The sequence below is a fragment of the Camelina sativa genome, chromosome 18 (assembly GCF_030686135.1).
Source record: "Camelina sativa cultivar CO46 ecotype springtype chromosome 18, ASM3068613v1".
Classification (NCBI taxonomy): Eukaryota; Viridiplantae; Streptophyta; class Magnoliopsida; order Brassicales; family Brassicaceae; genus Camelina; species Camelina sativa.
In genome coordinates, this window is record NC_141897.1 from 3,957,431 (window position 1) to 3,968,934 (window position 11,504).

At 34.8% G+C, this 11,504-nt stretch overlaps 1 protein-coding gene across 10 annotated transcripts; it reads right to left on the reverse strand.

The window, feature by feature from the left end:
• Positions 1-1,857: 1,857 nt before the first annotated feature.
• LOC104760458 (uncharacterized) lies at positions 1,858-8,936 on the reverse strand. 10 transcript variants are annotated; one of them, XM_010483382.3, is made up of 7 exons: positions 8,099-8,936; positions 7,592-7,990; positions 3,974-4,097; positions 3,521-3,893; positions 3,133-3,419; positions 2,837-3,058; positions 1,858-2,530 (listed from the first exon to the last, which is right to left on the reverse strand). In XM_010483382.3, exons 5-7 carry the CDS (start codon positions 3,133-3,135, stop codon positions 2,036-2,038), a joined length of 720 nt encoding a protein of 239 aa, XP_010481684.1. In that variant the 5' UTR covers positions 3,136-3,419; positions 3,521-3,893; positions 3,974-4,097; positions 7,592-7,990; positions 8,099-8,936; the 3' UTR covers positions 1,858-2,035. The 10 variants fall into 10 exon arrangements, 7 of the variants coding, with proteins under 7 accessions (XP_010481684.1, XP_087356167.1, XP_087356169.1 ...); XM_087500041.1 differs by having other exon boundaries at positions 7,592-7,973; positions 8,099-8,534; XM_087500043.1 differs by lacking the exons at positions 7,592-7,990; positions 8,099-8,936 and adding an exon at positions 4,624-6,982 and having other exon boundaries at positions 3,974-4,539.
• Positions 8,937-11,504: the final 2,568 nt, after the last annotated feature.

An 11,504-nucleotide genomic window follows, 5' to 3' on the forward strand; every position in this document is an offset into this window, starting at 1 on the left:
TTGTAGAATAAAGTTGTTAAAACCTATTCAAGATTATTAACCGGTCAATATATCTTTATGGAAGAAATAAAAATAGTTTTTAGTAATATTTACAAATATTCAATAAAAAATTTAACATCATTTTTGTAAGTTAATTTATATTTTCTGAAATTAATTAGAAAACACTTTTTTAACTCTTTTTCAATTAATTTAACCAATGAATGTAACAAAAAAAAAAAAAAGAATAAGCACATACTGCCAAACCAACAAGGCTGCAAAGAGGAACATGATGAAATTAAAAGTCTCACCGTAATCTGAGACTCACCCTTGCCGTTCTATCTCGATCCGGTCAAGGTAAGAACGCAACCGTCCATCCCTTATGACACTAGAAACAATATCCCTAGCAAAACCATTGGTTTTAGGTGAAAATAGTTTGAACGAAACCTCACTATAAGAATGTTGACATTTCGTAGCGCCTGAATAACGCTATTTAACGATACTATAGCGTTTTAACAAACGCTCTATCATCGCCGGTTATAATAGATCTGTCACTTTTGATAATGGTTTTTGGCATTGCTATCGTGTCTTCATCAAATATAGCACTTTTTCTATGCAATAGTATATTCAACAATAGCTTGCACTTTGCTATTAATTTTTACACCAAATATTATAGAAATTACAATTACCACAATTTTTTTTGGTTTTTGGTGATTTGACAAATTAAACAGAAAATACCATAATTTTATTATATTTATATAAAACAATCGTACAAAATATCATTACAAAGTAAAAATACATAAATAAAAGATACGGTCAAACAACTCCTTTAAACCACCTAATGCCCCAGAAACCTTATGAACACCTCAGAAATTAAAGAGCTGAATATACGAGAGGCTAAAAGCAAATCTACACTAACACATACAAGAGAGAAGAACACCACAAGTTCAAATCGGATAAAAAGAATTTTATCATTAGGCCAAGCTGTCGTATCTGACACCTAGTCTCTTCTCCCACCAGTCCACAACCTCTTCCTCTGAAAACCAATCCAATAATTGACACCTAGTTCCTTCTTTGCTAACATTGAAATCTGCAAACAAAAACCAGTTATACAACATGGAACTTGACATAAACATGGCACAAAGTTAGATCAACAGAAAAAAAAACTTATAGAAGAGAAACTTATAAGAGTTTCTCATATATTTTCTCACCAATGCATCAAACTTTGGTTTATATTTAGGAGCAATACTGTAAACGTACTTAGAAACCTCAATCTCTGAAGCAAACAAAAAAACATCAATGAAAGCACTACACGAAAACATGTCATTTGTAACCAACAGTCACTAAGTCGGTATGTGCGACTATTTAAGGACTGTTGTAAACCGTCGCTAATATTTGGTCGCAAAACAGTCGCTTCTTTGCAACACATTGAAGACAAGGGTTATGGTCGTTAATTGGCGACTACGGACAGACAGCAAAATACCGTCGTAATTAACGACTATACAGTTACTCATTTATGGAGTCGTAAAGTACGACTTGGGTCAGACGAAATGGGAGTCACAAATTAGCTACGTTTCGAAGACTGATTAAATATAGTGTTGAGGCTGAACTTTTAAAAATCTGAAATTTTGGTCCTAAAGTAGTCGCTGTTTCAGTCACAGGGTAGTCGCTGTTTCAGTCACAGGGTAGTCGCTGTTTCAGTCACAGGGTAGTCGCAAAGGAGTCAGCATGTTTTGTGACTGACTGAAGACTAAGTATTTTTAGTCCCAAAATCGTGATGTATATACAACGAATTTGGTACTGGTTTGTGGTTTTTTAAATTGTAAATGGTCGCAAATCAGTGAAACTATAGCTAGTAATTTGGGACAGTATACAATTAAATTTGAAAAAAAAAACCTGAATCTAAATTAAAATCCCGAATGTGAATGATATTAACCAAAAACATACAAATCATTCAATGATCATATCCAGAAAATAGTTTTAGGCTAAGGGAGATAGAAATACTACTGCACAATCCAAAAAATAGTTATATAGGCTTAAGAGAGATATAATTAGTTAGTTAAGCATGAGAGGATGATACTGACAAAGGTGAAGTGGTTGGTGAAGTCGCTGGTGAAGTGATTGGTGAAGTAGATGGTGAGCTAGCTCCTGAAGTTGTTGGTGTGGGTTGGTTGACATTGGCCGATGTGGCTGGAGTGATGTTGACTGCTGGTGCTGCTGAGGTGAATGGCGCATGGGCTGGTGGTTGAGTAAACAAGAATTCTGCAAGCCCGGGATCACTGGTCTTCAAGTAGGATACGAGCATCTCCAAGGTTGCAGTGCGGTTTTGAGCGTTACGTTGCTCCTCATCACGTCTAGCATCTTCTCTGACACGTCGAGCATTTTCTTCATCTTGATCAGCGAGCTTACGACGAGCAACCTGGAGTTGTTCTTGAATCTCTAACAGCGAAGTTGGACTAGTGCTTGGATAAGTAGCCTTTCTCTTCCCTTTGGTGATTATCTCCAAGAAACTTCCAAGTCCAAAGGGGGTTCCCTTGGCATCTGTTACACTCCACTAAGACAGAAGAAGAGATGATCATTCACAAAACAAACATAATTAACAGAAAAAGAGAAAAGCATTAACAAGACAAACATAATGAAAGATTCATGATTATAAGTTGTTATGTAAAAACCACTTATAGAAATATCACACAAAACCAGATAATAAACATCGAGGATTCTCAAGCATTAGTCAAAAGTATATCAATAGCAAGGATTCTTAAGCATGAGTCAAAAGTATATCAATCAAAATCAGATACTTAGCTTAGCAAAATAAGACAATTATCATAGGCAAAACAAAGACAATTGTACAGGAAATTACCTTTAAGAAAATGTCATCTTTTTGTTGAATGGTTGCATAAGTAGATTCCGGCGAGGAGTGGTCTGTACCATCAAAATCCATTTGAGACATTACCTCTTCTATGTTCTTCTCATATGTCTCAACAACTTGTTTGGCCTTCTGATCAACAAAACTTCCATCTGCCTTCGTATGTGTTGCGACAAACACCTCTCCAAGCGAGACAGGACGTCCCAATTTTTCCTCCTACAATGGATAAAAAGAATGTTAATTGTGGTAATATTTAAATGAAATAATTATAGTTAGTTTAAAGCATTTACCATCTCTTGTTGAATTTGCAAGTAAGATTTCTGGCCGGATAGATGTTTGTGGAGTCCAAGACCGCCACGATCAGAAGTACGGGCTTGGGATGCATTAGAGCTCTTCTCCTTAGCTTCGGGTGTGTCCCAATGCTCTCACATTTGTCTCCAAAGCGTAGGATTGATCCAAATCGGTGGCTCAGCATGCGTCTTTGCTTGGCTTACAATTCATTTCATTCTTTTTTCGCTATCTTCAAAAATCCTTCTCTCACAAGCTCAGTAATCGCAACATCCCAGTTGTATTTCCGCTACACAGTACAACAATGTAAAGTTAGTGTCAAGTACTTAAACAGAAGACAAACTCGTTAACTTAGAATAGTAAAAAAATAGAAACTGTGTCACATATTACCGCAAAGGATCTAAATATCTCTCTCGTATGTGTAAGGGCGTAGCCTCCTCATTTTCATTTTCATTGTGTTCATCCTCATCTGAAGACGACGACGAGTAGTTACCACAAAATTTGTCTTCTAGATCAGCGTCGTTGATTTCAAAATCAATTTCTTCATTAGGATGATTACCATCTACGAAATTATCAATTATGATCTCCTCTATTGTATATGTCATTCCATCATCAACTGTTTGCTGCAATATAACAACCTCCTTTTCTTTTAAATTTCCTTGTACAGCATGCCTTGGATTAACTTTCACAACGTTGAGCCAAAGTTTTCGAGGTCGTTTAGTGTGAGGATATGAAAAATAACAAACTTGATCAGCTTGAGAACCTACACGTCAAAAAGAAGTTTCCAATTAAATGTATATATATATATATATATATAAATATATATTTTAAATAGAACAATACCTAATATAAATGGTTCATAATGTTGGTATCTCCTTGACGACAACACGTCAACTATGCCTCCATCACGTATTCGAGTGCCTTTGTTAATTGTAGGGTCATACCATTCACAATAGAAAAGTGTGATCTGTAAATTCAAAAATCTTGGATACGTAAGCTCTACGATATTTTCCACGGTCCCGTAAAAATCGTCCTCGTCAGATGCATCAGAATAAGTTTGTCCTCGGACACATACCCAATAATTCATTGTTTTTTTAGTGAGACTGTGAGCTTTGGTGTGAAACAGATAACCTATTGTAAAATATATTGGCCATGAATTGACTTTATTTTCAGGACAGTCCACGACTTCATGGACCCATGGAGGAAAAATTTCAAAACCAGCACGCACCTTTGTAATATTAGTAAACAAAATTTTAAAAGACAATATTTATCATGTTGATATAGTGGATATGAGTATAGTCATCCATACATATTGCTTAATCCAGTCATGGAAATCTTCATCTCTTTTCAACCTCACATCTTCATCAGATAGTCCTGGATATTCATATCGAATTTGCGCCTCCAACAATCTGTGTTTTGTCAACATAAAGTAGATATATTAACGTTTACCTAAGAATATATGGTTATAATTAATTTTGGTGAATTGCAAATACCTCTCATGTGACTGGAGGCATTGTTGACGTGTTGTCGTTTGGGAATCTAACATCTTCTTTTACCCATTTTAATAAAGCCTCTTTCGCTTTGGTTTTCAATCTCCAAATAGGAAATGGGGCTCTCCCTTGAGCATCCAGATGTAAATCTTGCCGGCAACAAAATCTTGCAATATCTAATCTTGACTTCACGTTGTCTTTCGATCTGTCTTTTATATTCATAGCAGTGTACATCAAGTTATCAAAGACATTTTTCTCGATGTGCATCAAATCCAGGTTGTGCCTTAAATTCAGATCGACCCAGTACAGTAACTGCCACAATATGCTTTCTTTATGCCAATTATGCCATCTTCCGTAGCCTTTAACTTTCTTTTCGTGACCATTCCCACCGCAGACAGATGTTTTAGGTGCTTTGGCTTTCCTTATACGCTCATATATAGCTTGACTAGTTAGAGATGCAGGTGGATAGTCATTCAATGAATGTTTTCCCTTCAAAAAGTCCTTTTTATTCTTCCGCACCGGATGACTTGTAGGAAGAAATCTCCTATGACAGTCAAACCAACATGTTTTCCTCCCAGATGGTAATTGAAAAGCACCAGTGTCATCCATACAAATTGGACATGCTAATCTTCCATGTGTAGTCCATCCCGACAACATATCGTACGCTGGAAAATCGCTTATTGTCCACATAAGAACAACTTTCATGTTGAAATTTTCATTTAGTGAGATATCATAAGCCTCAACCCCATTATACCATAACTCCTTTAACTCATCGATTAATAGTTGGAGGAAAACATCAAGGTTGGCTCGTGGGTGGTTTGGTCCGGAGTTCAGAATCGTAAGAAATAAATACTCGCTGTTCATGCACGTATCTGGAGGTAGGTTGTATGGAGTTAAGATCACAGGCCACAAAGAATGATTTTTGGACATCCCAAACGGATTAAAACCATCTGTACATAACCCAAGGTAAACGTTTTGCTTTTCTTTTGCAAATGTGGGATGTAAATGTTGGAAATTCTTCCATTCTGGCGCATCAGATGGATGACACATTACTCCATCTTCTGAATCATGCTCAGCATGCCATCTCATTGATGATGCGGTCTTCTCTGATTGGTACATCCTCTTCAATCTATCAGCAATAGGTAGATACCACATACAAATGAAGGGTATTCTAGTTCTTCCCTCACTAGTTTTGTACCTTGGTTTTCTACAGAACTTGCAATGATCCAAATTCCCATCTTCTTTTCAGAAGAGCATACAATTCTCTATACATACATCAATTGTACGGTATGGCAATCCTATCTTTCGCACTAAAGTCTCTGTCTTGTAGTATGAACCAGTAGCTTGATTACCCTCTGGTAAAACCTCCGTAAACAATTCAGCCCAATCGTCCATGGATGCCTCAGACAAATTATAGTCTACCTTGATGTTCATGAACCTAGACGCCAACGATAGTTGCGAATGACCTTCATGACATCCATCATAAAGTGGAGTATTTGCAGCATCTAACATGTCGTAGAACCGTTTCGCCTCTTGAGTAGGTTCTTCTTGAATATGATCATATCCACTTTCATATTCATGATACTCATTAAAAGGTGTGGTACCATGAATGCATCATTCACCATCTCAGCATATACATTTCCCTCAAATCCTATTGGTTGACTACCATGATGACTACCAGTACTAGTATAACCTGTATTAGGATAATGATTACTGGTTCCTACCCCTAGCACATTATAATCTTCTCCATGTTCAGACCATACATAATAATTTGACATAAATCCTTTACTATACAAAAGATTAGATATTGTCGTACCATGCAAAATAACATCATTCTGACATTTTACGCAAGGACAATAAAACCTACCTCTACTGTTTTGTGCTAAAGGCTGGCTGTTTGCGAAATTTATGAACTGCTCCACCCCTGCCAAAAAAGTTTTAGAGATATTATTTGTTCTTCCGTCGATCCGATTATACATCCACTCTCGAGTTGAATTCCACGTAGTTTTTTCACCACTCTTTTTTAAAAATCACTTTTTTTTTCTTTCCCTCTACAACAAAAACTCTTTTTTCTTTTTTTTTTCTTCTCCTCTAAAAAAATCACTCTTCTTTTTTTTTCTGACTTTTTTTTCTTTCCTCTTTCTACTTACACACTAATGAGAGTGATATGAATGGAATGGTGAGAGTGATATGTTATATATAGTATAAACTTTGCAACTCCTTTGCAACTACCAGTGAAACGGTCACAAATTACGACTCTTTTGTCACTCGTTAACCACATAGAGGCAAAATAAAGGTCACAAAAATTCAGTACAAAAGCAAACTTCAACATTTACCACGTTATTTACCGACATCACTGACCGACTTCTTTGCGTTGCATTTGCGACTACAAATAAAAGAGTCGTAAACTACGACTACTTTACCACTCTGTAACAACATAATAGAGACAAAATAAAGGTCGCAAATGTTCAGTACAAATGCAAAACTTCCACATTTACCACGTTTGTTACCGACATCATTTACCGACTGATTTGTAACTATCAATGTTAAAGCAAAATATAAGTGGCAAATACGTCGTGCTTTTAAGACATATTTGCGACGCGTGTTGCCGACTAAATCATCAGTCTTTAATTCGTCATCAATTGCGATTATTTTGCGACTAACTCTTTATTGTCGATAAATTGTTTCAAATCAGTCGCATAATAGCAACGGTGTTGCAACTGTATTTGGGTGTCGTAAATTTGCGACTCATTTACGTCCAGAATATTCTTCGTCGTGAGTACGTCGCAAATATGTCACCAAACGGTCACAAAAGTTTGCGACTAAAAATTCAGTCACAAAAAGTAGTCCCAATCTGCAGGTTTTCGTGTAGTGAAGATACAACTTAGCTTCTTCGAGAATCAAAATAAGGCGAGAAGAAGACTTACGCTTGATAACTACATCCAAACTAGTAGAAGGATTAAAACCTAACCTCGAATCTGACTTCACCTCAACTATATATGCAACCGTCTTCACGATCTGATGTTCAATTCTCACCATACCGTTCCTCCCTTCCACCATCGAAAAGCCTCGCCGAAAAGGATTTCCCAAAACCATCCTTACATTAAATTAGGAAAAACCCCAACACGAAGGATTAACAAAATCATAATAATATATGAATGACATACACAAATCGGTGAACCCTAAGAATTAGGAACAAACTCACCGACTAAGATGTGGAAACAGCGACAGACCAAGGACAGTGATGGATTTACGCATATGAAGATGGCATGACGAAGGAGATCCCTAGCGAATCGTCTCTTGCGATATCTTCTTCAATTGGTTCGGCGATAGAGACTGAATGGTGATGAGATCTGGAAAAAAAGTAGATCTGAAAAAATGAGAAAATATGGAGAAAATTAAAATGAGGAAAGAGGAGAAGAAGTTAAAAAAATAGATGAATTGGATCTATAAACATACGTCAAATTAGGGGTCTTACCAGAGAGAGAGATGGTGGAATTGGATCTGTAAGAAGGACGACACAAACCGGACTTCTTGAGAGAGAAGAGAATCATTACAAGAATATTGCGACTAAGGACTAGGGAGAGTGAGAAGAATAGGAGAGATTTAGTGAGAGTCGAATGAAAGTTAGAAAATTGTTTGTCTCTCTCTTTACCTGTGAGCAAGAGACGCTAAGTGACCAAAGAGACGAGAGTGAGGCAAAAAATTTCCCAATTTTTAGATTTCGCAAAAATTTACCCCCAATCTTAATTTTCAGGCGGAGCTATTAATTTTAATTCCCGCTATTCAATTGTATAGTGTTTAATCAATTGTATTTGCAATTGAATAGTATTCGTATAGAACTTCGAACTATAAAAATATTAACACGCGTACTTTTTTTTTCCATAAGCCCTAATTTATAGCGTTTCAATTTTAACAAACGCTATAACCTATACAGACTTAAGTCAATTATAGCGTAACTATGTTAATCGCTATTGTATAATGCTATTAATGCACCATATTCTTGTAGTGCCTCTCCATCACCTTTATTACTTCAGCAATTTTATCTAACTTTGAACGGTACGTTGGCCACTCCAATGACAGTCTATAGCTGCATATACTTGTATTCTCAGCTATCGCCCAGAAAGATGTGCGTTTTAACAGGTCCATGTCAACCCACTGCACCCACAGAGATTTCCCATGGGAGACAACTCTCCAAATAATTAGTTATAGGCAACACACTTCATTTGCAACCAAGCCCTCCCTCATCTTGCCGTAAGTAAAGGATTGATATCATTAAAGAGATCTTCGTAACGCCACTTCTCAATTTAACAAACAGGAATCATAAATTTTATGGTTCCACCAACTATGTTTTAGGGGTTCGCCAAAGAACCCGTATACGAAAATATTAGTTACACCTTACACGTAAAAAAAAACTCATTGCATTGGTTAGTCTTTAATGTTTTGAAAATAGTTAAGCGCTATTTAAGCGATGGACTAACGCCTAGCGGCTACGTGTTCGAGATATGGGGATTAGTGGGGGATTATAATAACTGTGTGTAATTACCTTTTGTTTTTTATGATTGTAAATAAGATATCAGCACGCAAAAAATCAAAATGGTCTGCAATATTTTGTTTCGAGACAGCAGAACATGCGTGCATGTGCGTAGTTATGCAATTGTTATGTCCAAAGCAATAAATTTGATATTAATTTTTGTCAGCAAATTTAAGATGCTAACTACGGTTCATTTTTAATGTTTTTTTTTAATTATGGAGTATGTATCAATTAAAATGATATTTAGATATAATAAATATACAAATTATTAAAAGTTACTAGCATAGAATATATTTAGTGTATAATTAATAATCATAATCATTTAATTTTTGCATGATAATTAAAACAGCAACCTGATATTGCTTAAAGATTCTCTCTGATGCTTATTAATTATTTCAAAGAAAGCTCATGAAAGAGTTAGAAAACAAAAGTTAACACATAAAAGATGATACGAGAGCTGAAGTATTTGGTTTTCTCATTTATAAATGAAAATTTCTTGGTTTTATCTATTAGTGTGACCTCTCTCATTCACCCCCTCTAAATTCACCAATCAAAATACAACAAAACGCTATGTTATATAATATTTATAAAATAAAATCAAAAATAAAATAAAATAATAAAACAAATTAAGGAAACAAATTTTGTAGAGGTTTTTATTAAGGAAAATATGCCGGTTTAAGTTTATCAAGGAGAATTAGGATTAAAATTTTAAAACTAAACAAAATTATATGTCGGTTTGGATTTACAAAAGAGTTGTTAAGGTTTAGATTTTATATTTAAACGAAATTATATATCAGTTTGGGTTTACAAAAAAGTGGTTAGGGTTAAGATTTTATAATTAAATGAAATTATATGTCGGTTTGGGTTTACAAAAGATTGGTTAGGGTTTAGATTTTATAATTAAACGAAATTATATGTCGGTCTAGGTTTACAAAAGAGTGGTTAGGGTTTAGGATTTATATTTTACAATTAAATAAAATTATATGTCGGTTTGGATTTATAAAAGAGTCGTTAGGGTTTAGATTTTATAATTAAACAAAATTGTATTTTAATTTGGATTTATAAAAAAATGGTTAGGGTTTAAATTATATAATTAAAAAGTGAATTGGGTTTATAAAAAAGTAACTTTGGTTTAGATGTTATAATTAAAAACTACAATAAAATTTTTAAAATTAATAATTTTAAATTAAAATTAATTGATATACATAATTTTTTCTTTAATTAAGAATTCATTTCCATAATTGAGAGGGAGTGAATAAGATAGGGGTGAACCTAAGAAATAAGAATTGTCCATTATAAATAAACTTTCTTTTGAGATCGGGTGAAAGCGGATTCGGGTGGGATTCGATTTAAGCTCTACACAAATGGTGAAAGATGTGTTTATAATATAGCATACCTCACACGGGTTTGGATACTAGGTACCATGTAAAAGTGGTTCACATGTCATTTTCATCCATGAGCCACATGTAGAGTTGGTTCAACGTGCAACGTTTCCTTTAACTGCTTTCGAAATATCCGCATGAGTAGAGTTAGCCTGTGATGTGAAGTAGTTATATGCTAGAAGCTCAGGAGATTCTTTTGAGAGAGGTTCAAGAAATAATTGATGAATAAAATCTAATGAGACAGCCCTAAAAAAATACAATGAAGTAGTTGCGCCCATATCAATTTAACCAAGATGATTTGCTGAATATGATACGATCGAGTCGACTACAAAATCCTTTTATTTTGCATGCTTTACATAAAAGGTTATATAGTAGTTCAATTAAGTCTTTCACTGAAGTGACTGAAAATATCATCAAAGCTGCAGGAAATTTGTCAATTGTATTGCAAGATGCGTGTGAAGATCAAATTTGATATTGTACAAAATTAACAAATAAAATCTAAAAGTATATGCAGGTTTAAAATTTAAATATTATACTCTTCGATACATAATATTTGTTTCTTACATCGGTGTACATATGAGAGCATCTCCAGCATACCTCTAGGATATCTTTTATTTTTTTAATAATAAAATTAAAGAAAAAGAAAGTTTTGATCCTAACTATTCAGAGATCTTTGTCTTTGCCTAGACCATTTTAGATATCCAGAGAGACACGTACGCGTCAATAATGTATTGGGTTTGTTCTGTTTTTGTTTTTTTTTTCTTCTCTTTTCTTCGTTTGTTCCTCTCTCTCACGATACATGAAGATGTATTGGATGGCTGAAGTAGTGTTTGTGTGATTCAAGACGTGATACAAGATTGTTGTTGCTTTATGTGCATGAGAAGTTTCTAGAAAGTTTGAGAAGGCAATATTGAAGGACAGTTTGAGGATGAATTAAAGAGGAAAACTACTATTTATTGGGTTGATTA

Excerpts from the sequence above, each read along its gene's own strand:
- LOC104760458 (XM_087500040.1), bottom strand. The coding sequence starts at position 5,775 with ATGTGGTATCTACCTATTGCTGATAGATTGAAGAGGATGTACCAATCA.